Genomic DNA, 27,030 nt, shown 5'->3' on the forward strand with positions numbered 1-27,030 from the left:
GGGAGAAAGTTGGCAAGGACTAGAGGGTAGCTAGATGGAGACTCCCTTTCATGCTAAGGAAAGCAGATAGATTTTCTAGTGAGAGGAGAAATTCCCCTACACAGTCAAACAGAGAACTAGCTCTGAAGAGTAGAGATTCCTGGTCTGGCGTGGTTAAAAACTACCTGCAGAAACCTTAAGTCATTAAAAACTCAATATGAGAATGCTCAGAGAAAGTGTTCAGGGATGTTTGGAAACACTGGAACAAAAACCTCCAACAAAGATTTTTAAATAACTCTGAATAACTTAACCTGAAGCATAAGAACTAAAGTCTGTGCACCTCAGAAATTTCAACCTCTGGTTTCACCTGTCCTTTCCCCTCTGTTAATTTGGAGTATAAAAACGTCTCAAGTGTCATGAAAGTTAAAGAGAGCCAAAATAATATACTTTGACAGGAAAGGAAAGAAGAAAACTTATTATTAGGGCAGCTTAGACAGGGAAAGAAAATGGTGGGAAGTGAATGGGACTGTTTTATAACATGTTTTAAATGAATAATATATCTTGTAGAACAATTTTGCATCACAGCAGATAAAACAACTGCACAAAACATTCTTGTTTTACCTGCTAAGCTTTATTGTTTACTTTGGCAGTTGACATATTAATTGTTTTTTTAATAGGAGAAAGTGCTTAAAACCTCGTCAGCACCATAAAAAACTGCACCTTTCCTCAACACTCGGTTCTAAGAAGGATCAGTCAACCTCTATGTCCCATCTTAACTTGGTATTTTCACGGCGTGAGTCGGAATTTCCTGGTGGGCTGTCCGCTGCTAGTCATGGACACACAGAATCCGCATGCCACAAGGAACTGATAGGGGTTGTCCGTATGGAGAAAATGTGTTCTGTTGGAGAAGCAGATATGCATACTCCGATGCTCAAACACACGTACAGCACCTCACAGGACTTTAGCTCCCGAGAAGATTTGCTTTCCCACAAGGAGAAGGACCAAAGTAGGATGTCTCTAGAGAACATGACTTCTAGTGATACTTTGCAAAAAGACTACCTTAAGTCAATGGAAGGTTTTGGTACCAACCCAAGGAAATCTATGGAAACCTCAGAAGGGTATGACACCACTAACAAGGAAGATCAGAGGAGGAGTTATAATACGATTCTATCTCGACCTCTGTTTGAAAAGCAGGAACAAGCATCCATAAACCATATTTCTGCAGGAAGCAAATATAACATTCAGGAACAACTGTACCCCATCCCTTCAGCACCTGAAACAGAACTGCTCGACTGCAGACCCACTGAATGTATGATGTCTCGCTCTGTCGATCATCTTGAAAGACCCACCTCTTTTCCTCGGCCCGGCCAGCTAGTCTGCTGTAATTCTGTTGATCAGGTTAATGACAGTGTTTACAGAAAAGTGTTGCCTACGTTGGTCATCCCAGGTCACTATATGAAACTTCCTGGGGAACATCCTTACATTAGTCAACCTTTGGTGGTTCCTGCTGATCAACAACTTGATATTGAAAGACTCCAAGCAGAAATGTCAAGCCCACATTCCCAGCTATTCCCACATTCCCAGCAACAGCTGCAGCCTCAGCAGCTGGCTGCCCAAGCAATATCTCAACAGCATCTGCAAGAAGCTGGTGCATGTGAATGGAACCCCCAAAATGTATCTATGTCTGAATCGGTATCCATTCCTGCATCACTCAATGATGCCTCTTTGGCGCAAATGAATAGTGACGTGCAGCTTCTTACGGAGAAAGCTCTGATGGAATTAGGAGGAGGCAAGCCCTTGCCTCACCCTCGAGCGTGGTTTGTTTCACTAGATGGGCGTTCCAATGCTCATGTTAGACATTCATACATTGATCTGCAGAGAGCCGGAAGGAATGGAAGCAATGACGCTAGTTTGGATTCGGGCGTTGACATGAATGAGCCAAAATCTGCCCGAAAGGGAAGGGGAGATCCTTTGTCACTACAGCAGCTTCATCAACAAGCGCAAGAACATCCTCAGAAAGAGCAAAAACTTCCAGAAAGTTCTTACACTCAACTTGTGTATTTGGACGATATGGACCAAAGTGGCAGCGAATGTGGAACTGCAGTATGCAGCCCAGAAGACAGTACTCTGCGATGCCTGTTGGATGGAGGCAGCAGAAGAACAGGTGGCCAGTTACCCAGCCTGCAGGAAGAAACAATAAAAAGAACTCTAGAAACCTCACCAGAGCCCTTAACCAGTCCAGAACATGGAATGAGTATCCACAATGAAGTTGTTGGTGGTGAGGATGATGACGACGAGGATGATGACGACGATGACGACCAAGGAGAAGATAAAAAAAGTCCTTGGCAAAAGCGAGAGGAAAGACCACTCATGGCTTTCAATCTAAAGTGAGCTCCCATAGATCCAGTTTTTCCCCCCTCTGTGGAATATAAAATTGCCAAATATATATTTTTGAGTGGGTGTTCTCAGTTTGACTGTAGAAAGAAGGGGAAATAAATCCCTCTAGCGGACTGCAGAAGAAGTACACTCAAAGAATGACTGCTGAGGATTGCCAATAACTCTTTGACGGCTAATCCCGGATCCCTTCTGACGAGAGAGTTTATAAGTGTGTGACTATTACTTCGTTTACTTGACGTCGGCCATCAAAGACATTCGGACATATTTGCAAGTTGTATGGCAGATTATGACCTCAGATTTCCCTAGGAAGGGATCTATGTGAAACTTTATTACGTTTTCTTAATTCAACTTTATCATGATGATGCTACTGAAAGGGTATCTTAAAGTAGAGTTTGACACTTGAGTCTCCAGATATGCATTATCTCAAAGGAAGGCTATGCATTGCTGCTTTTTAGTAACCTTTTTGCTTAAACTATGCTTTTCTTACTTATTTACAAGGTAGTTGTAAACATTTTACATCTTTACTATCGTCTGCTCGGCTGTTCAGTTTTATTTCAATGAAGCCTGAGTAGTAATTCTTGGTACTGAAGAGCCTTTTTTATGAAACCAAACTGAATTTTAGGTCAGCTGCAATTCCTCCAGTTCTGGTTCCCATTCACTCCAAGTGCCTTTTTTACAGGAAAAAAATTAATAGCCCCTTCTTTTGCTAATGCCTTGAATAATCAAATTTTTAAAGAATTCTGAAGCTGTACCTTTCTTGAAACTGCATGCCATCAAGTGTCTGTGTTGAAAGACTCCTGACTTCACTACAGTGTATTCCCTAGTTATAATGTGTACGGTGGTTTCTGTTTAGCAACATAGGCTAGAGGACACCTTTAAAAACCCCAAAGTAGCCAAGAAGATCATTTCACTTGACTGTACATAACGGTGTATATAGGCTCAAGGAACATGGACTATGGACCAAGCAAGTGGACATTAACAATGTGTTTTAGAAAAGTTGGACAAAATTATTATGTACTATCCAAATGTGCCAGATACACTTTTGTGCTTTCTTCTATATAGAGTTGCTTGGTTATCCAAAAATTATTATTGAAAAAAAATAAACTTTTTAAAAACTGAGGATTTTTTAAATTCCTCTTTGGTGTCTCACAGCATCCTTATTTAGAATGCAAAATAATGTACAGCATGCCAAGTCAGTATTCAAACAATTTGTCTACAACTTTCATAGCTTCAGCTGAGAAGCTTCCAGTGAATTAAAGCAAAGTGAGACTAGAAGGCTCATATTGTGGTATTCAGATCTGCAACAGAAACAGTAAATTTAGGTTTATAATTAATAATCATCTATGTTCCTTCACCATACTTATGCAAGAGGCTGGAGGGAGGGTTGGGTTAGCTGTGCTTGCTTGTTCAAGAACAGCAAAAGGAAGAGATAATTATTGGAGTCATATGCATCCATGGAGGACTTTAATCATCACACGAACACCATGGCAGCAACACCCTTATAGAAATGGGTTTCCCTTTGGTCTCTGCACATACCGTCAACACAGGATGAGAGGACCAGAAATGCAATGTGTTTTATTGAATGAGTGAATTAATATTCCGAACATGCATACAATCTGGAATAGGAATAGTCAAAAAGGAATTTTCTCTGGTAATACCGCATATAAGGTGCTGTGTGCATGTACATTTCTCTGCAAGTTACCACTGAGAAAAAACATCCATGGAACGGCAACAAAGGCTATGGGATCTGAGCTATGTAGGCCAGTGGTCCCCAACCTGCGGGCCGCGGCCCGATGCCGGGCCACGAAGGCCATGGCGCCGGACCGCGGCTCCCTCTCCCCACCCCCGCCCCCGCAGTAAAAAACTTCCCAGGCCGCAAGCTTGCGGCCCGGGAAGCTTCTTACTGCAGGAGGGCGGGGAGAGGGAATCAGGGCCGGGCCGCGCATGCGCGGCCCGTGCGGGCGCGGCCCACGGGTGCAGCCATGGTCTGTGTGGGCGCGGCCCGATGCCCTGCCGGTCCCCAGCCTCAGAAAGGTTGGGGACCACTGATGTAGGCAACTATAAAAATGAGGATGATTTGGCACTTGGTTGGTGATTTGGTGTCTCGTGCGCTCATTAAAGGAGGACCAGCGTATGCAAACAGTAAGTCATCAGATGTACTGATCCCACTTCCAGGTATGTACCTAAAACTGATGTTACAGCATCTAATTAACATACATCTGTGTCAAACCCCTGCCTCCCCAGCAAGTGATTGGCTGTTGCTTTTCTGTCTTTTTCTGCTAGACCAATCCTGAGGCTTAGAAAATGGCTGGAAAATAAATTAGCAGGAAGACCTGCATGTGAGAAGAAGGCTAGTCTGAGGTCTCTGCTGCTCCACTCCGTAGCCCAGGCCTTGGATTCTGTCAGTGTGTGAAAAAGAAATAGGAATAGGAAGATCCTTGGCTGTGATAAATACCGGCTTAGTGTAGGGGTTAAAAGCGGCAGCCTCTAATTTGGAGAGCTGGGTTTGATTCCTCCTTCCTCCACATGCAGCCAGCTGTTGGGGTGCATCTTGGGGTAGTCACCACCCTGTTACAGCTGTTCTTGCAGGGCAGTTCTGTCAGAGCTCCCTCAGCCCCATGTACCTCACAGGGTGTCTGTTGTGGGGAGAGGAAGGCGATTGTAAGCCAGTCTGACACGCTTTTGGGTAATGAAAGGTAGGCTATAAAAAACAACTATTTTTCTTTTCCCAAGATACCATATGCTACAAAAAGCTTATGCTCGTATATAAGCTAGGTCCCCAATTAAGAAAACCTTTATTACTATGCTGGAAAACTTCAAATGATAAGCTCCTGTAACAATTTGTTTGCCCACCTTTCTCATACTGATTTTTTTTAGACCTAGGCACTACTGTGGACAATTAGGAAAGATTTGTAGGTTACTGCAGCCACTTCCCACATGGCTTCTTCATCACGGTGCTCTGAAGCTCAGTGGATGACCTTGCCAGTTGTTTTCTCCTAGCCTATGTAATAGGCTTCTTGTGTTGATAGAGTGCAGCCTAGAGCTTTATACAACTGACTTCCAAACCACAGTGATCAGTTTTTCTGGAGAAAGTGGCAGCTTTAGGGGCCGGACAGTATGGTGTACTATAAAGTCTAGGAGAGACTGAAGCCCTTCTGGCACTGCACCTAAATCTCCAGGAAATTCCCAAGCCAGAGTTGGCAACCCTTTATAAAATAGACATAGGGAGAACCATGCACCGTCTACCTGGCACCTGATGCTTGGTAGGCCATAAAAACATACAGGTTTCCCAAACTGCAATGTGAGCAGAGGCCTTAGAATTGTGAAGGTGTTGCCTTGGCAACCCAGCATTTTGTTATTTACCTGCTTGGTTTGTATTCCATCTTTCCTACATTGGCGGCAGTGACCAAAAGGATGGAGGAAACGGGATTTGGAGGTAGTAAGTGGGCAGGCAGGATGGGTTTGCTTCATCTCTCTGAGTCTCAGTATGGTTACTAGTATATGTGACCTTTTAATTAAGACAAAATAAAAAATAAACCCAAATTTTATTTTCTAAATATTTCCATAGTTAGATATCGTGAGATAATGGTAGCTAAGTGAGCTAATTCTACTATTTAAAATAACCAGGTAGGCCAGGCTCACCCCAAATGTCACTCCTGGGTCAATCCCAGTTATAAAATTAACAAATGTGAATGGATGCACCTGAGTAGTTTTATCACTGGGTGTTTGAAAATGTGCAATCCTTAATTCACACTTACTGTCCACTGGAAACTCTTTAAATCACTGCAGTAACTGAACGCCTCAGCTCAGTTTAGAAATCTTTATGATGGGCTTCAGAATATTATTGGGATATGCCTTTCTCAATTCCGTCTCTTAAATCGGCAGGATGGATGGATGCCTGCCATCTAGTGGTGAAAGAAAGCTGAGTATATTGCGCTACCTCAATATATTTTCAAGGGGAAAAGGGAAGATAAAAATCTATCCTGAATGGAATTTTTTCAGGCAGTTTCACTTGTCTGACTGTAGATGAGGGCGAAGACTTACCTGAGCAATCTCCAGGTTTGTCACAATCTCCATGTGACATTTTAATTACAGTATTTTAGTAAACAAATGAGTCTCCATTCCCCTACACACCAGCCTCTTCATTGAAAAAACACAGACTTCCCCTGTTACATTGAAATTTTTAAAATCCTGTTACTAGCTTATCTTAAAGTATGAACTCCCCAAGGAGTAAGCAGTGGTGAGATACAGGAGCTGTTTTGTTCAGGAAAACAGGCATACTCATAGCCCCCTCAGTGGAGAGTTCTTCAGTTACAGTTGTTTAGCCATAGAAAAGATAGCTGGAATGATAGCTCTTTTTTCCCCTTGGCTCAGAAAGCTTCATTTGTACATTCCGGCTATTTGATTATATTCCAGCCTACCCTACCAAGGAAACCTCACCAAACAAGCTGTCTTTACTCAGCTTCTCTCTGTGAAGCTGAATGTATTTTTTGTTTTATTTGCTATTTCCCCCTATAGAGCAACCTACTGGGCTAGAGGGCAGGTTCTGACCAAACCATTTATATTACATCTATTCTATTGAAGGCTGCTCCTTTAGAGGGAGCCATACACAAGAGCATAGTTCAAACATGTTTCATTTTAGGCTTCCATCTGCATATTGCAAGTGGAAGGTGTACACGTGGGGAAAGTTCCCTGAGGTGAGATTTTTCACATTTTGCTTCCTGTTTATGGTTTTAAATTATAGCGCAGAAGTTTAGAAATGTTAATGCCAACTAAATCACTGCACAAGGCCTCCTACAACAGAGACCCATCCTCTGTCCTCATGTGTCTTTTAGACTTCGGATCTAATATACGTTCCTTACTACGCCTTCCATGATTCGTCATAGAGGAGCAGATGAATGAATGAGGCTGTACAAGCAATCGCTATATGTGCTGACATCACTGATTTTCACACATGTTCATAATTACTGAGGCAGCCCTAGGATTTAAACCTGAATTGTATTGTTTTGTGAGCAGCAAGCATTACTCTCAAGGACTTGGAAAAGCTTAAGTTCTTCAGCAAATGCTCACAGGAGACTGACTCCTCACATGCATTCAGAAATCCTCCCCAGTTCACAAGCAGTAAACCTTATTCTCATGAAAAGAAACAATTATTAGCTAGACATAGCTCATCCAATAAGAAATCTCAAATTTCCCTGACAATCCTAAATGAATGGCATCACAGAGAAATGTTATTGATGGTTATAAACACAAATATGTCAGATTGCCGAACCATGTTTGGAAAACAGAATCAACATCTAGAAATGGCAGTCATGACACTGTTACTTTGTTTTCCTTTTGCCAGAAATGACAGATACTCCATCACACCTTCTGAAAAAAAATGAGAAAGCAAACAAATCAAAAATACTGGCAGGGAAGTGCGAACACAGCACATATAAAGTCAGATTATACTCCATACAGATTATACTTCGTACTCCATTGATAATGCTTTTAGGTTTCGAATGCATCAAGATCCTAAAAATAAAAACAAAACATCACCACAATCCACTGTGTTAATAATCTAGCCATTCTTAGCAGCATTTCCACAGGAATTAAAAAGTTTGTAGGATCATTCGCTGTTCTAGACTTCCTTCTGGATTCCTAGTTTGTGCTGGTGGCCAGAAACACTCTTTCCTGGAAGACAATCTTATTTATTTGATTTATTCATCACCATTCAGTCAGGACAGCTTTATCAGTTCCATGGCAAGCCCAAGATCACCCAGCTGGTTGCATGTGGGAATCAAACCTGGCTTGCCAGATTAGAATTCGGCACTCCTAACTACTACACCAAGCTGGTTCTCTATAGCTTGGATACAGGCTGCTTCTCATACAAACATTGAGATCTAGTTATGACAATGTATTACAAGTTCTTACTTTGGGGGGAGGGGAATAGCAGCAATGGCTGAAATTGAAAAGCCACCCATGCCTACTACAGCTTCAAGAGTGCAGAACCACAAGAAATCCACTGGGCCTTGAGCATGGTTTAAGTTGGCCTTGAATATTTTGTTTTATTCCAGTTAGGTTTATAACTGCAGAATATACCCTCCGGAGTGATGGATTACAGGTTGCTACTGACGTTGAAAACTTTCTTCTTCTTTTTTTTTTTTTTTTGTTCACTAGCCCGGGTGACCAAAGTGAACCTCCATATTTAGAAACAGGAAACCTCTGAACACCAGTCCTAGAAGGTAACAATAGGGAAAGCTGTGATTTTCACTTAATTAGTTGGCCCTCCACACAACTGGTTGACTTGCCTATTGTGTGAATCAGGACGCTAGACCAGATGAACCAGATCTGGTCCGGCAGGGCTCTTCTTATGGTTTATGACCATTCAGGCATGGGTTCTATTATTATTCACACCATTGGATTAAATATGTTCTAAATAAATACATTTTAGTTAAAACAACTTTTTTGTCTTTTCATTGAATAAATGACATTGAAATCTTGTGTGGTATGCAGACTGACTGATGGGGGAAGTACCGGGTGGAAAAAGATGGGGTACTTCTTCCTGCAGGCCATCATTTAGACTGTAGGATCATCTGGTGGGTTTCTGTACTTGCAATTCAGGCCATTCTGGAAAGTGCTCAATATACTCCATTGGGCCTGTATGAGAGAGGGTTTCTTGCAGTCATACAACTTCTATTTAAGTATGTCGCTCAAAGGGAAATATTTTGGCCTTATCTAGCACTAAATTTCTGAATTAGTAAGGGTTACGTCTCTCTGTAATGAAAACTTCACATGGCCAGGTTGTCCCTGAAATAAAGGACTATTCCCCCCACCCCCCACCCGCCAATAAATCTGGTGTGAAACTGTTTCTCTATGTGAAATGCCTACACAGCAAACACCCTCAAAGAATGACACAAGAAAGACACACTAGAACTATTTGACTACTGATCATGTTATCTGATACAAGGCTCGGGAACAACTGTAAATCCTTGCTGTTGCTGTTGCTTGTAAAAACTAGGCACTGTAGAAAACTGAATGTTGTGTCTCCTTTTTCATATTGGCACTCTGCTTCTCCAGAGAGCCATTTGATTCTTTCATAAGTTGCCTTTCTGACCTAGATGTCGGCACCAGGAGCATCGTTTGCCGTTAACTGAGCCTCCTGCCTTTTGATAGTTACTTTTGGCAATCACGTTCAGTTATCCACCAAGGACCAGGTTACTGCTTCATAAACGGTGGCGCTTCTTCTGTCATGCTTTTGTTGGTTCCCTTCTGGCAATGTTATAGTTTCGACTAAAAGCCACAGAAACTGGCAGAGATTGAAATTAACGCACACCAAAGGGGGCAATGATCACAAATAAAAACAGTTTCCCTAAATAAAAACAAATTATCCAAAATGAAGACATCTGGCACGATGTAGAATAAAGGGAAAGAGAAGTGCTGTAATATTTAGAATACAGATGTATCAATGAAATTTCAAGTACAGCACAGTGATACAAACAAAGCCCAGCTCCCCCCTCCCTTGCAAATGCTGCCACCAGCTGCCTTAGTCTTCTGAAGAATATATACATATGTGTGTGTGTGTGTGTGTGTGTGTGTGTGTGTGTGTGTGTACAGGCTTTCTCAAGCAGGGTTTCATGAAACCCTGGGGTTTCTTGACGGCCCTGGAAGGGTTTCCCGAATTAGTGGGAGTTTTTTTTAAATAAAAATTTTGGGTTATATGACCATCCCAAAGCGGCCAATAATGGGCCTGAAGGAGTGGGATGGGGAGGGGTTAGCAATACTCTCAGATAATTTTTTAGTAATAAATTATTGGAGAACCTGATTAAAATTCAAGGCAAAATGGGGTGGGGTGGGTCATTTGGCAGATGTCCCAACATCTTCAGTGTAGAATTTCCCAGTTCATGCAGCACATTTAAATAGAGCATCATGGATAAAAACAAAACCCTATTAAGAATCAGATTGGATCCTACTAGTTTTCCACTGGTAAAAACAGATTGTTTCCCCTTTGTTTTTTCAGCAGTTCATTTTGACTCCCCCCCAAAAAAAAAGGGTACAACAAGGATTGTGGAAGGAGCTATCTACATGGACATAAAGCGACTCAGGAGAGGAAGGTACAGTGAATCCATGATTTCTGGTAGAAATATCGGGAAGCAGCAGAAGAGAAGGTACAAGAACTAAGGCTCTATCATGAGATTGCAAAAGAACATCTGTATTAGTCTGTCATAGCAAGCCTTGTTGCAACGCCACAATGAAAAATGTTTAGTGCCATGATATTTGGAGGCATCGTTCCATGCAGAGGATTCACTTTGCCATCTTCATAAACGAGTATGAAGGAACCTACTTTATGGTCCACTCAGGGAAGGAAAACAGCCATAGCTCAGTAGCAGAGCACAAATTCTTTTCAAGCAGGTTGACTCTGGCCTCTCCTATTAAAGGATCTCAGGTAGCACAGCTGGGAAATATATCACTACTGATACCTTGGAGAGCTGCTGTCATACCAAGGTACTGAGACACCTACACCAATGGTCTGACTAGCTGTATGTCACATTTTCCATTACATTGGTACATAGATCTTCTTTCAACCTTTAAGAATCCATGATTTAAAAAAATGTCATGCACAATATTATTAAGTGCACCCATGAGGCTGGGAGTTCAATCCCAGCAGCCGGCTCAAGGTTGACTCAGCCTTCCATCCTTCCGAGGTCAGTAAAATGAGTACCCAGCTTGCTGGGGGGTAAACGGTAATGACTGGGGAAGGCACTGGCCGTATTGAGTCTGTCATGAAAACGCTAGAGGGCATCACCCCAAGGGTCAGATATAACAGTGCTTGTACAGGGGATACCTTTACCTTTACCTGTAGAATTTTATAAAACTTTACAGGAAATAGTCCTCAGGCACTGGTGAAAAATTGTAACAAACTCTTGGTGTTAAAGGATATGATGTCAGGGCTATTCTAAGGGCAACCTGCAGCTCGCTTGAAAAATGACTGGTATGCAAATATTGTTAATCAAATCTTGAAATTATATTGGAAATGAAGGCCCCTGGGAAAAGGAGGGGTCTAAATCTAAAAATAATACAATAAATAAAGGTGGGTTAATAGGATTAACCACGTATGAAGGCAAAGGTTTTATGGGACTAAAGAGCTGCTTGCTCTGAACTGGATGGGCCATCTGATTTCACTGAGGCTTGGAAGCTATGGAGGATAGGCCCTGGCTTGGAGGGAGACCAAGTAATTCCAGGGTTGCTATGCAGAGGCAGGCAATGGCCAACCACCCCTGTTCATTTCTTGCCTTGAATATCCTACAGAGGTCACCGTAAGTCAGCTGCGACTTAAACAGCATTTTCTGCCACTAAAGGGCTTCTTTGAGATGCTTTATGGAATGATAGAAGTGAACAATTGCCAGTAATCTATGTGCAGGTCATATGATATTTCTATACCACTGCTCCCAGCACACTGAAAATCAGTGAGAGAATGCCAGACAAAACAGAAAAGCCTTCACATGCTACTGGAAGATGACAATAGAAGGGGACAGGAGAATCCCTTGGAGGAAGGAATGTCATAATTTTGATGTCACGCCAGAGAAGACTATTTCTCCAATGTCTCCCATCTAATCTCTGATGTTACAGCACCCAAAGCAGGGCCTCCAAGGCACATTAATTACACATTTATGGATCCATAATGATTCCTGCTCATCAATATTATTGTTCCAGGACTCCAAATTTCAACAGGCATCCAAATGTTGAAACCAGTTGACCGTCAGTGGCCTTCCATGACAGCATGGGCTACCAAATATACTGTATGAACATTCTCTCAGCCCGATCTTCCTTAGAGGATTATTGTGAGGATAAAATTGTCAACAATGTCCCTCACTTCTGGCAGCTGGAAGGACGGGTGCCACAAAAACACAAAACCAGCCAGCAGACAAGGCTAACTCGGGGCCCCAAATGTGAGAGACACTGCATATCAAATATTGAAAATGAACACATTTTGAGTCCAGTAGCACAAAGTTGTTCTGCCATCAATCTAGATATTGGCCTTTGTCTGCAGAGAAAGGCCCCCCAGAGAAACGGCGCCCAAACGATGCCCAGAAATAGGCACGGGCTGGAGGTGTCTCCCCTGTCCCTAAGCGCCCTGGAGCCCTCCTGCCAGCCAACGCCGCCGATACTGCGCTAGGGGACCAGTGGCCTCCCTGGACAGCAGGCGGCTCCCACGCAGCCCTCCACACGCGCGGCCGTCAGCCCGGGATTAGTGCCGTGGGGCAGGGGGGGGGTGGCGGGCGCGCCGTGCCTCCTGCGGGCTGTCGGGCAGGGCTCGGGGCGGGCGGGCGGGCGTCCGTCCGGTCGGTCTCCGGCAGCTAGAGGGAGCTGCTCCGGGCCGGCTGGGCCCGCGTGGCCGGCTGGGCGGGCGCTCATAGGCTTGTGCGGAGCCCCTCCTCCTGGCCGCCGCCCCCCGCGGCCGCCTTCCCCCGTGATGGCGGAGGACAGCGAGTCTGCCGCCAGCCAGCAGAGCCTCGAGCTGGACGACCAGGACACCTGCGGCATCGACGGCGACAATGAGGAGGAGACGGAGCACTCCAAGGGGTGGGTGGAGCACTCCAAGGCGCCTTCCCCGCCCGCCCGCCCGCCCGCCCGCGGGGGAGGAAGGGAAGGGAAGGGAAGGGATGGCTCGGGGGGCGGCGGGGGAGAGCGAGCGTGGCCGGGGCTCGGGGGCGGCCTGGCCGCGGGGGGGGGGGAGAGGGGGAGGAGGGAGCGTGGGGGCCGCCGCGCCTCCCGCCCGGAGCCGGTCCCTGCGGCACTGCACCGGGGGCGGGGGAAGGCGATGGCAGTGCGGGAGAGGCCGCCGTGCCCGTCGCAAGCAGGCTTTTGTGCTGGGCGGGAAGGCAGGCGAGCCGCTCCCCTCTGCGTCTCTGGCGAGCCGGATGGCAGCGCCGCCTCCTCCGTGCCTTTGGGCTGCCAGGCCCCGCCGGACGCCTCCTCGGCCAGCCCCCTCGGCCGTCCCTGGGGTGACGCCTGCTGTAGTGGGCGAGCATGTGCGGGTGGCCTCCGTGGGAGGATCGCCTCTCTGTCTCCCGCCCTCCAGGCTCCCCCCCCCCCCCCCGTGTTTCCTTTGTGGTCACCTACCGGCTTTGCGCCCCGACTTCTCTGCCGCCTGCACTTCGGGGAGATTGCAGCCGACCCTGGGAGCCTGGAGTGGTGCGAGGGGTTTTATCCCCCCCCCTCCCGAGTATTCCCTAAAATGGGGGTGTGTGGAGAAGGGGGCTCATCCACTGTGAGGATGGCACCAGCGGGTGGGAGTCTGGGCGGGCGAAGGGGTGTAAGCGTGGGGTCTTCTGCCCGGTGTGGTTTCGTACGCACCTGGCCCGACCAGGTGTAAAGTAAGCCAGGAGTACGGGGAAGGTGAGCCCTAGCATTGTTTACCATTGCCCCACATTTGTATGCAGACTCTTGGTTTACATGGGTTTTTATTGGGGAGTACTCCGTTCTGGTGCAGGCGAGGTTAAAAAAAGAAGAGCGTGCACAGAGTGTATTGGATTAGAAGTCTTGCAGATCAGGCATCGTAATCTGCTGGCGGCGTCCGTATCCTTTGACAGAAGTGACCCCAGTGCATGGGGTTCAGGTCAGAGCTGAGGCTCCACAAGAAGGGTCCCGAATGGGGAAGTGGTTCCCTTTCCCAGCCGATAGCCATTGGGAAGAGCAGTGGTGATTGACATAGGGTGCGATGTGAACTCGGAACCTGTTTTCCCAACGTCGACTTTGTTGAGTCTGAGGCTCGCCTCGGGTAATAAAGCTACTTGTGGCGTTGGGTTTTGTGCAACATGATAGGCATGTGAGTGTGCCGGTTCATTTTCACTGTGACTCCATTGTACAGACTGTAAAATATTCCAAAGCACAACTAGGAAATATACTTTACAGCTACTTCGTACTTGGGAGGATTAATTCTTTACACTTGTGTGCTTGTGTGTGTGTGTATATATATATATATACATATATACATACAATGTATTATCTGTGTTTCCTTTTCTTTAAAAATCCAACAACTTCTAGTGTTCAGATGGGACACATTTGGATTTGCCATGTTATATTTCTAAAATCAAGGGCAAATATATAAATAACTCAGAGGGAGAAGTCTTGGTTGGCTGCTTAACGAAAACTCAATACGTTTGCCGAGGAAATGCACTTTATTATCAAAACAAGAAGTGAAGATGGGGCTGCACTGAATCTATTAGACCCGATTGTTAGGCATGTGTAAAATAAATGCTTAAACCAGGGGTAATCAAACTGCGGCCCTCCAGATGTCCGTGGACTACATTTCCCATGAGCCCCTGCCAGCGAACGGACATCTGGAGGGCCGCAGTTTGACTACCCCTGGCTTAAACCATTGCATGCATTATGCAAGACAAACCTGCCATGAAGTAATGCTCATTATAGATCTGCGACCAATCCTGCCCCCTTGACATGTGTACCTGTACTTTATTTATTTCATATATTTATTGATTACATTTATATACCTTCCTCCCTGGAGGCTCGGGGCAGTTCACATGAAACAGGAATATGGACAATACAGAGAAATTGGTAACCATAAATAATAATTGAACAATAATACATAGTGAGAACAGTAAATTTATAACCGCAACATATAATGCCCCTGCAGTTGGTCGGTTCAAGATATTGAAGCTCATGGACATTGAGGTTCACGGGAGGGAGGCTCGGGGGCCCAGTGGAAGCTGTTGGATCTTGCTGACCTCAAGCAAATGCCTGGAAGAAGAGATCCCTTTTGCAGGCCCTGCCGAACTGTTTTAGCCCCATCAGGGCCCTGATCTCTTCTGGGAGCTCATTCCACTAGGTGGGGGCCATGACAGAGAAAGCTCTTGCCCTGGTTGAGCTTCCTTGAGGCCAGGGATCACCAGCCAGTTGGAGGTGATGGAGCGTAAAGCTCTTTGAGGGGTGAAGGGAGTTAGGCGGTCTGCGCCAAGATCGCATATTGCCTTAAAGGTGTTACCAGAACCTTAAGTCTGATCCAGAATTCGACTGGTAACCAGTGCATTTGTTGGAGAACGGGCTGAGTGTGGGACCTCCATGGTGTTGCTGTGAGGATCCTGGCCGCAGCATTCTGGACCAGCTTCCAGTTTCCAGATCAAGGTTAAGGGCAGGCCTGCATAGAGCGAGTTGCAGAACTCCAGTCTAGAGGTGACCGTCACATGGATCACTGTGCCTAGGTGTTCTGGGGCTGTCGGGCACTAGTACCTTGGCTTGGCAAAGGTGCCAGAATGCCAGCCGCGCTACTCTTGTGACTTGGGCCTCCAGGGAGAGGAAGGCATTGACGATCATGGCTAGGTTCCTGGCGGAGTGAGCCACTGATAGCTACGCTCTGTCCAGGTTGGGTAGGCACACTTCCTTGCTTGGGCCATTCCTGCCCAGCCATAGGACCTCCATTTTTTACGGATTGAGCTTCAGATCACTCTGCTAGAGCCACCTCATCGCTGCTTCCAGACAGCTGGCAAATACTTCTGGGGGGCGAATCAGGCGGCCATCCATCAGGAGGAAGAGCTGGGTGTCATCAGCATATTGATGACATCCCAGTCCCAACTTCCACACCAGTTGAGCAAGAGGGCGCATGAAGATGTTGAATAGGTTTGGAGAGAGGATTGCTCCTTGAGGAACTCCACATGCAAGCTGGTGATGGCTTGATGATTTCTCCCCTGCTGCTACCCTCTGTCCACGGTCCTGGAGGAAGGAGATCAGCCATTGAAGGGCTGTCCCCCATATCCTGGCATTGGTATGATGTACACCAGGGGTAGTCAAACTGCGGCCCTCCAGATGTCCATGGACTACAATTGTGGTCCATGGACATCTGGAGGGCCGCAGTTTGACTACCCCTGATGTACACTTTTGCTGTATTCATATTTTAAATACCTTGGGTGTGCACTTATGTATGTGACTGCAAGCAAACTTATATCCTTCATAACCTGTTGACTTCAGTGAGTTGAGAAAAACGATTATTCATGGCATTGCACTATACATTCCTTAGATCTTCGGTTAAGGTGTCTCTGATCAGTGATGGGGTAGAAATGTGACTCCCATCTTCACAAACACTGCATATGTTATAGTAATATAAGCTTAAAAGGTTAATTTCAATTCTGCACAGATTCCAGCTACATCATTGTGCTCACTAAGGTAACAGAACTAATTAGAGTGACACCAATTTGAATACTAAGGGGAGAAATTGTACTAAATTCATCTGCATGAAAATGCCCCCCCCCCCTTAAGAATTTCTCATACTTGCCGGTAACATGCGGATGGCCTTAAAGCAGTGGTTCATTTGTATTTCTGGTCTCTCTGTGACTCACATGTCAGTCTGTGATAGCTCTATGACCTTTTTGGCTTGGAAAAGTTGTGCAGGGAAAAACAAGAGCCTTTCTTTCCCCAACATCATGGTTCTGAACCAAATTGGGCCTCTGTCATCCTTTAAAATACAGGCCCATGTAGCTACTGCATGGCTGCAGAGAAAGTGAATTGGATCTGGGAAGGTAGACTCAACTTGTTAAAAAACAACATATAATTTGACCCTTAAGCAGGCATTCCTTTGGACATAACTTATTGCTGACTGCCATAGCATCGTTTCCTACAGGGATGCTTGTAGTAAGTGCTGTGAATCATTTTGAAGGCTACAATTACTCTTACCTGCTGCTGTCCTAAGGCAACCTCTTCTGTACACCTTTATCAATGAAAGGAAGAAGAAGAAGAGTTGGTTCTTATATGCCATTATTCTCTACCAGAAGGAGTCTCAGAGAGGCTTACAATCACCCTACATTTCCTCTCCCCACAACAGACAACCTGTGAGGGAGGTAGATTAGGTACTGGTCAAGGAAAATAGTAATTCACACTGTGTTTGTTAATTTGTGGAAGTCACTGGTTTAAAATGCCGCTGGGCAGATTCATTAAGGATACGGTTTTCCATAGCTTATGGGCCTTTAAAAGTTAGGTATACCTTTCAGGTTCAGCACCAGCTGTGGATGGAGATGGGAGGGGAATGGCCATTGTCTTCAAGCTATTTCAGGGAGCACCTGGCTGTGGGCTTTGGTGACCTTTGTTCTGATCCTGCATGACACTAGGTTTCCATACCCAGGTTTTCACGAAATCCTGGGGTTTCTTGATGGCCCTGGAAGTGTTTTCCAAGAGGGTGGGAGTTAATTAACTTTTATATAGTATTTAACAGGTGATATATGACCATGTCAACCATATATGACCATGTCAACCCAGCAACCTCCTCCCAAAATGGCCAGTGATGGGCCTGGAGGTGGTGGGAAGGGGAGTGGTTCCAGGTGGGAGTGTACACTGCTATACTTCCCAACCATATTCTGTACCACTGAGACACTTCTGGGGTTTCTCGAAGCCTGATGAATGTTTCACGGGTTTCTCAACAATAAAAACGTTGAGAAAGGCTGGCATACATGTAGGCCCAAGGAACAAAGCTTGGAATACCTTATTAGAAAACTGATTTTGGAGTATTCCTAAAATTTGCTCCATTTATTAAAGAGGCATCCAATTCTGTTGGTAGTATGAAAGCTAACTGGTGTTCTTTGGGTTCTGAATCTGGTTCCTAAGTTGCCAAATGTATGCAGCAAGGTGACTTGTGTTGTTAACTGAGTGGTATTTCAGTGCCATGAATCATCCCCTGCTTTCATTGAAATTTCTTGAACATTATGGCATATCCTTCGGAAATAAAGGTAATAGCAGAAATGAAGCTAATGACAAATTGGACGTAATAAAAGCTTTGGGTGAGATTGATCATCTGTCCCTCCCCAAAAGATGGTGATGTAATTATACACTGTACAAAGTCACAATGGAACAAAATTATTGGCTGCTGTTTTTGACATCTTGGGTCTTGACAGAGAATGGGGGGAAATCTCAGATTAGGCACCAACATAAATTCCTTAGGTCCCCCCCCCCCAAATGTGTGGACTGAGGATTAGGATAAGGTTTCTATGTTGAAACTGAAGGCTTATCTGTACTGGAGGTTCAAAATGGACTAGCACTCATTCCTGTTTTCCAGGGATCTTCAGGCACAGTAGAAATGTGTAGAAACTAGTGAGCTATATTGGAAATTTTTCAGCCTCTTCCTCATCAAACTATAATTCCCAGAATTCTGCAGGAAAAGAAAACTCTTACACTGATATAAAACAGTACCAGGACTAAAAACCCATGCCATAAGTAATTGGAAAGTATACCAACTTGGTGTCCCATTAAAAAACTGAAAATAGGTATCTTGTAGCTTTTGATGGCTTTTCAGTATTTCAAATATTTATTTTTAAGTTGTCTGCATTTTCTGTCTGCTCAGATGTGTGGTAAAAGTGGAGCACATTAACTTTCTGGAAATTGTCTTGCTGTGGTCAGAGTTGCCTGCTTAGATTGTGCTGGACCCAAAATCCTTCTGGAGTTCAAGCGTCACTTCCCATGAAGTGAAGGGCGTCTGCAGTGCATCTTTTAGTCAACTATATGAACCATATGAAAGAAAGCTGACTCTTTGACTATTGACCTCATATACTCCTCTGACGCAGGGCTGATGTATTCAAATAGTGCTGTGGGCAGCAAAAGAATGCATAAACACACTGCAGAAAATATCACAGACAGCTCTGGGAGGTGCAGGTGTGCATATGATCTTAACTGCTGGGTGACTTAGATATGCTAGTCTTGAATTGGTTTGGTTTTAAAGGTTCTGTTTTGTGTCTCAAACGCTGTTCCTATAAGGCCTTCTGATGGAGCTGTTTTGAAGTTGACATTTATATAATTTAGTTCTACTTTTAAATATACAAACCATACGACCCGGGCCAGGGCGTTTTCGCTCCTGGCCCCCACCTGGTGGATTGAGCTCCCAGAAGAGTTGTGGGCCTTGCAGGATCTTTCAGCGTTCCTCAGGGCCTGCAAAATGGAGCTCTTCTGCCAGGTCTATGGTTGAGGATGGTGTGGCAAGGAAGATCTGATTGCCCCCCCCCCCCAGTGTTAAGTGTTGTTCAGCAGTGGCTGTCTGTGTCATCTGTGCCCACACTTCCCACTTCCTCCATTAGATATGTGTTTTTGGAATTCTTGTTTTGTTGTATGTCTTTTAATGTCTTAATTGGTTTTTTTTCTGCTTAACATTTTTATTGAAAGTTTTACACAACCACACAAAAGACACAAAATCTATTACTACCTACACCCCTTAACCCCCAATAACTACTAATAATAAAGACACCTCCCCCACAAACCAAAAACATACAATAACAACAACAACAAAAACATTTAGGAAAGACCCCCAACCATCTACAAATCAGGTTCCTTAATTTTCGAATACCACATGCACAAACAATATTATTGAAAATCCAAATTTCACAATTAAATCATTCATTGACCATTCATAATTATAATATATATCCTTAATTAAAAATAATAATATGATGAAATAAATATTTACAACTAATAAATGTTTACTTTAGAATACACTTCATCCTTGTCTTAACTAATTTATTCAACATAACCAATAATACTATTCTCATTTACCTTAATGCTTTTAAGATAATTTACAAATGGCTCCCAATTTTTTATAAAACTATCTAGCATTTGGTCTCTCATTAATATTGTTAACTTATCTAATTCTGCATACTCCTTAACCTTATCCAACCATTCATTTACACTTGGTATTTTTTCATTTTTCCAGTATTGAGCATAAATTATTCTTGCTGCTGAAATCATGTAAAGTAATAGTATTCTCCTTGCTTTTACTATTTCAGGATCCAAAATATTTAATAAGTATAATTCTGGTTTAAGTTTCAAGTCAAGCTTTGTTATTTTCCGAGTATATTGATGGACCTGTACCCAAAATTTTTTTGCCTCTGGACATGTCCACCAAAGGTGGTAAAAAGTACCATCAACCAATTTACATTTCCAACATTTTGTTAAACCATTTTTGTATATTTTAGACAATAATACCGGAGTCAAATAACATCTATACAGCATTTTGTAGTAATTTTCCCTTATATTAGTTGCTAATGTAAATTTTATATCTCTTTTCCATACCATCTCCCATTGCTGAAGCTTAATAGTGTGCCCTATATTTTGTGCCCAACGAATCATTGATTCTTTTATCACTTCCTTCTCAGTATCTTTTTTAAGTAACATATTGTAGATCTTTGCAATTAATTTCTCTTCTTGTTCATATATACACAAATCAGCCTCATTTTTTAAATTTTCAAACTGATAAACCTGTCTATCAGTTTTGAATTTGTCATATAACTGTCTGTATAGAAACCAATTGCAGGTACCACTTGCTACTGTTATATCTTCCTTTTGTTTAAATTTTATTTGCTGTTCAGAGTAATCTAACAGATCTTTATATTTTAGATACTCCTCTGAGTGCCATTTTTCCCTGCCATATAATGCCTCATGTGGCGACACCCAGTATGGAATTTTTGGCCACAATTGGTTCTTATATTTAGACCAAGTTCTAAACAGTGCCCGCCTTATACAATGATTTTTAAATGTTTGATGTATTCCTGCTTTCCCAAACCAGAGGTATGCATGCCAACCAAATTTTAAGTCATGACCTTCTAACTTTAAAATATAATTATTTCTTAACGTTAACCAGTCCTTGATCCAAACAAAACTTGCAGCATGATAATACAGTTCTAAATTTGGTAAGTTCAATCCACCTCTTTCTCTACTATCAAACAAATTTATTAACTTTATTCGTGGTTTCCTTCCCTGCCAAATAAATTTTGATAATTCCTTTTGCCAATCTCTAAATGGTTTCTCAGATGATATTATAGGGATTACCTGAAATAAAAATAACAATCTGGGTAAAATATTCATTTTAATAGCTGCAATTCTACCTAACAGAGACAGTGGTAAATTCCTCCATTTGTCCAAATCTCGTTTTATATCACACCAAGTTTTCCTATAATTATTATCAAACAATGTATTATTTTTACCAGAGATTACTACTCCTAAATACCTAATTTTCTTCTCTATTTTAAAGTTTGTTTTTGCCTCTAAAGTCATTTGATCCTTCTTTTGCATATTAAGTGCCAAAATTTTAGATTTCTGATTATTTATTTTAAGCCCTGATACTAAGCTAAACTTCTGAAATATTGACAAAGCTTTTTGAGAAGATGATATTGGATCTTCTAATAACAGAACTATATCATCTGCAAAGGCCCTAATTTTAAATTCTTCTCCCTTAATTTTTATCCCCTTAATCTCATTATCTTCCCTTATTTTATTCAATAATATTTCCAAAACCAAGATAAATAATAATGGTGAAAGAGGACATCCCTGGCGTGTACCTTTTCGTACATGACACATCTGTGAACACTGTCCATTAATCTTAATATTTGTAACCTGTTCCGAATATATCACTCTTATACCTTTCATAAATTTCTCTCCTAATCCCATCTTTTCTAAGCATTTCTGCATAAACTTCCAATTAACGTTGTCAAACGCCTTTTCTATATCTAAGAAAATTAAGGCTGCTGGTTTGTCTATATGTAAATTCAAATATTCTATCACATTAATCACAATTCTTAAATTATCTTTAATTTGTCTTTTAGGAAGAAAACCTGATTGTTCTTTTTTAATATAGTCTTTTAAGACACTTTTCATCCTTTGAGCCAATATATCTGAGAAAATTTTATAATCATTATTTAACAAAGCAATAGGTCTGTAGCTTTTAACATCCAATACCTCCTGTTCCTCTTTGGGAATTAGCGTTATATACGATTGTTTCCATGAACTAGGGACTTCCATTCCTTCCAATATGTCATTCATAGTTATCTGCAGGGGCAGTAGTAACTCATCTATACATGTTTTATAAAAGATATTTGAGATCCCATCAGGTCCAGGAACTTTATTCAATTTACTTCTTCTTACACTCTCTATAATTTCGCTTACTGTAATAGGTGCATTTAAAAGTCTCCGTTGGTCATCTGTAATAGACATTACATTATGTTGACTTAAATAGCTTTCAATTATTTTTTCATCTATTTTCTGATCCCTATACAAATTTGAAAAAAATTGAACAAAACGTTCTTGAATATTTTTCTCTCCTGTTAATACTTCTTGTCCATCTTTTAGTTTTATTATTCTTCTTTTTGCCTTTTCTTGTCTCAATTTAATAGCTAGCCATCTACTTGGTTTGTTAGCAAATTCGAAATTATTTCTTTTAATAAATTTCATTTTTTTCTCCATATCAGAATCCATTAACATAGAGAACTGCCTTTGAAGATCTTTCTGTTTTTGCCTTAACTCATCATTAAAGGGGTCTGCTTTAATTTCTTTTTCAATTTTTCTCAGTTCACCTATTAATTTTTTCTCCTTTTCTCGCTGTTTCCTTTTTAATCTTGCACTCAGTTGTATAAAAATACCCCTCATAAAAGCCTTAGCAGTGTCCCATACAATGTAATTCTTAACTCCATTATTTAAATTGAATTTGAAAAATTCTTTTATTTGCTTTTTACATTGTTCTACCATATCTTTGTTTTTAAATATTGCTTCATTTACTCTCCACATCATCCTCCCCCTGTTCGTATCCTTAAGTACCATTGATACAGCATTATGATCTGAGAATACTTTAGGTTCAATATCTACTTTTAATGTTTTCAAAGCTAAATCTCCTGAAACCCAGATCATATCAATTCTAGATAGTGACTTATGTCTATCAGAATAAAAGGTATAACCTTTCGAGTTCCCATTTTTCAATCTCCATATATCCGTCAGATTCAAATCTTCTATCATATCAAAAAAAGGCTTAGGAAGCTTTCCTTTTGGATTCTTAACCAATTTACTTACTTTTTTATCTAATTCTAAGTTTACAACCCCATTGAAATCTCCCATTAAACACCAACTTTCATATTCCAAAGATGAAATTTTTTTAGTTAAATCATAATAAAATTTCTGTTTTCTCTCATTTGGCGCATATATTGCTAACATCATAATCTTCTTGCCTAGACAACTAATTTCCACCCCTAAATATCTTCCTCTGTCATCCTCGATAATTTTTTGTGGAGATAATAACGGATTAATATACATCACAATGCCATTCTTTTTAACATTATTTGAAGCTATAAATTCATTACCCAATGATTTATTAATTAACAAATTACTGTTATTTTTCCTAATGTGTGTCTCTAACAAACAAGCTACATCTATCTTTTGGTTCTTTAAGTAATGAAAAACCTTTTTTCTTTTCTGTGGTATATTTAAACCATTAATGTTCCAAGACCAAATTTTATAACTCATCATTCAATAATTAATATAAACAAAAATACAGGTTTTGAGTCTTATCCTCTTGATCCTTGATTTTCCTCTTCTGTCTTTTCTTCTTCAGTTGAAAAGTCTCTTTCAAATTTCTGCCAAAAATCTCTTGCCTGTTGTAATGTTGTCAATCTATATTTTTTTGTCTTCCATTTAAAGGAGACTCCCTCTATTTCTTCCCATTTGAAAATTATTCCATTCTTTTTCAAAGCTTCAGTCAGGAAGCCATATTCTCTTCTTCTTTTTAGAATACTAAGGGGGATTTCCTTCATAATAGGTATCTCCTTTCCTTCACAGACAAGTCTTTTTGTAAAATGCAGTTTTAACACATCATCTCTAGTTTTCTTCCGAAGAAAGAATACCAAAACATCTCTAACAATATTTTTCATTTTAGAATATCTTGAGTTCACTCTGAATACACGGTCTATTTCCACTTCTAAAGCCTCCTCTGTTATGTTAATAAATTCAGCCAGTATTTTAATCATTTTTTCTCTAATATCTTCAGCCTCCTCCTCCTTAATTCCTCGAAATCTCAAAGTCCCTTCTCTCTGTCGCAGTTCCAGACGTGCCTGCTCAACCATCAAATTCTCATGAACTTTAACAATATTTTTCTGTTCCTCATTTATGCCTTCCATTTGTTCATTCATCTTTTTAAACTCTGAATTTAACTTTACAGTAACAGTTTCTATAGCTTTAAGTTGAGTTATTTCTTTTTTCAACTCTCCTAGTTCCACATCCATTCTTGACAACTTATCTTCCATTTTATTTAACTTATCATCAATGCCGTTTAACCTTGAGATTGCATCAGCTTTAAATTCAGAGAGCATTCCTATTAAATAGTCCAATTTAGTTGATTCAGAATCTGTACTATTTTTTCTCCTTGTGGTGGCCATATTCTCTCAAACTCTCTAAATAATTAACTCAATATAGCCTAATTCACCGTTTGATTTTTAAATAATGAATACCATATGACATATGCAGCTTCCAACTCCTCTTTTATGTCTGCAGACAGCTTTGTTCAAAAGTCTTCTAATATATAAGAAGGGAGTCCTTGTTACTCTCAAGTAAATTGTTACCGGCAATTAATTATAGCTTGGTATAGCGAAAACTCCTTTTTTTACATCTGTCAAGACCATAAGTCAGCACGTTTCTTTTCCAACCTGGTATGTAGACAGCCTCCTTATTCAAATACATTCATCAATCTTCTTTAAATTGGAGATAACAGCCATTGCCGGCTATAGGAAAACACTATCCACTGAGTAGCTTGATGGAGCCTTATCTCAAGCAGCTGGAACCCCTCGGAGTAAGTAACTTCAAAGTGTATCCACGCCGCTTTTAAAAGACTTATCGGCAGCCTGGACACCCCCTTTTCGCAGGGGGGTGGAAGTCTGACAGAGGAATAAAAAATATATATCCTCTATCGCATACTTGCTCAGTAGTAGTGCTCAGCTAAGAAAGCTGAGCTGCCTAGCCCGCGATAACCGGAACCGGAAGCCAACATGTATTTTCAATGTCTTAATTGGTTTTAATGGGGTTTTTATTGTGGACATTTGTACTCCGCCACAAGCCAGTTTGGGAGTGACAGTAAGTAAGTAAACAAACAAACCTTTGGTTTTCTCCAGTGGCCATCATGGCTGGGGCTCCCCCTTGGCGTGGCACTGCGTAGCTGCTGCTGGCAGCGCTCCCCCAGCGGGCAGCGGGAAGTCAGGGGCGCCGGCAGGAAAGCAAGCGGAGCAGGGGCTCAGGCAGTGGTGGCAACATCCCTTGGCAAAAGACTACCCCACCCCCGGGCCTCAGTAAAATTGTCAAGCGTTGACCGGTCCCCGGTGACTGCTCTGGGCGTTGTGGGAATATGCCTCCCCACAAGCCCCAGAGTGCATCGTACGCATCCTGAAGTCCTCAGTGGCATCCCTGTGAGTGGCATTCATGGGCTCAGTCAAACAGCACTCAGTGCTGCAGCCCCCTGACAGCACCCACCTTCCCCCCACAGGCACGGCATGAGAAGAGAGTGACAGAAGACATGCCGACAACGCAATACCCACTGAAATCCACAGAACAAGTGGCAGGATCTGACATCCCCCCAGGGAGTTCCGAAGATATTCATTTGAGTTCTGGCCAATGACAGAGTTTCTCTTTGCCAGGCAGGTGGGTGGCAGACATCTGGGCAGCCAACTGGGCAACACAGAACAGCAAGACTAAGGAGCTCAGGATGGCTGGGGCTTCCCCCTGCTCCATTTTCATCTTCAGAACAACATTGCAAAAGCAAGTTAGGCATGGAGAGAATGATTGACTCAAAAGTCATCCAGGGAATTTTGCAGCCCAAGGTGGGATTCAGGCCCTGGTCTTCTTGGACCTAGACACACACTTCATAACACAGCCTCTCATAATGCTTTTTGGCCTGTTATTGTTTGCATTTAATTAGCATGGGGGATGGTCCGGTACCCAGATGAGTTGGGCTTTTATTGATATTGTAGGATAGGATAGGACCTAGTAGAATACTGAAAGCTTTCTTCTCTGCTCTGCTTTTTTAAGGAGGTTGCTATAAAACCTGTTATCTTTATAATGAATGGCTTCTTGTTTTTATGTGCCGCTGTCTCCCAGGGCGTTACTGATGTATTTTTATATAGCACCTAATAGTGTTTACCTAGATCTTTCTGTGGCTTTACATTGGCAGAAGAACTAGGATCCCACCTAACCAGGGCTGGTGCTGAGTGAGGCTGGGTATAAACAGGCTCTTTCTTGCTTCCACAGGGCTGTTGACCATTTTTCATGGCATATGTGGACTGTACCTGTTTTCATTTCTCTTTGTCTCTTGCCTATTTCTGAAGAGGGCTGTCTGGGTACCCCAAATGACTTAAAATAATAATAAAGACATGCCCATGTGGAATGATGCCACCTTGGAGAGAGGGGGAGCTCCTGCCTCTTCTCCCCCACCAGCTATTTCCCCTTACTCAAACAGTTCTATGGGAGAGTTATTTCCCCATTTTTGCTGCTCCATATAGAGCAGTGGTTCTCAACCTGGGGGCCGGGACCCCTTTGGGGGTTGAATGACCCTTCCACAGGGGTCGTGGCAGGGCAAGCAGCTTGGCCTGGGGGCTCCATCTACACAACAGCCTTGCGGTGTCGATTGAGATAGCGCTTTCGTCTGTCTGGAGCAGTGGAAAAGAGCAAGACCGGCATGGTGGGAGAAGAGGCAGAACTGAACTGAGAAACCCCCCCCCCAAAAAAGATTTATATATAAATTCATGAACAATGGGCAGTTTCGGTTTAATTTCTGAGAAAGAACACTTGCATGGTTTTATGGTTGGGGGTCACCACAACATGAGGAACTGCATTAAAGGGTCGCGGCATTAGGAAGGTTGAGAACCACTGATATAGAGCATTCTC

The 27,030-nt window shown here is 42.5% G+C and overlaps 2 protein-coding genes across 6 annotated transcripts in view; both read left to right on the forward strand.

Annotated features, from left to right (window-relative positions):
- FAM171A1 (family with sequence similarity 171 member A1) overlaps positions 1 to 3,495 on the forward strand; it is a 74,561-nt gene extending 71,066 nt beyond the window's left edge. For all 4 annotated transcript variants that reach the window (XM_077304708.1, XM_077304707.1, XM_077304709.1 and 1 more), the window contains one exon: positions 657 to 3,495. In XM_077304708.1, the coding sequence (XP_077160823.1) occupies positions 657 to 2,370 (1,714 nt within the window). In that variant the 3' untranslated portion in view covers positions 2,371 to 3,495. The remainder of the gene's footprint in view (positions 1 to 656) is intronic.
- Positions 3,496 to 12,731: 9,236 nt separating this feature from the next.
- The window catches only part of NMT2 (N-myristoyltransferase 2), a 37,352-nt gene continuing 23,053 nt past the window's right edge, over positions 12,732 to 27,030 (forward strand). For both annotated transcript variants that reach the window (XM_077304711.1, XM_077304712.1), the window contains exon 1: positions 12,732 to 12,939. In XM_077304711.1, coding sequence (XP_077160826.1) covers positions 12,830 to 12,939 — 110 coding nt within the window. In that variant the 5' untranslated portion in view covers positions 12,732 to 12,829. The remainder of the gene's footprint in view (positions 12,940 to 27,030) is intronic.

Source organism: Paroedura picta, chromosome 11 (genome assembly GCF_049243985.1).
Source record: "Paroedura picta isolate Pp20150507F chromosome 11, Ppicta_v3.0, whole genome shotgun sequence".
In the NCBI taxonomy this organism is placed as follows: domain Eukaryota; kingdom Metazoa; phylum Chordata; class Lepidosauria; order Squamata; family Gekkonidae; genus Paroedura; species Paroedura picta.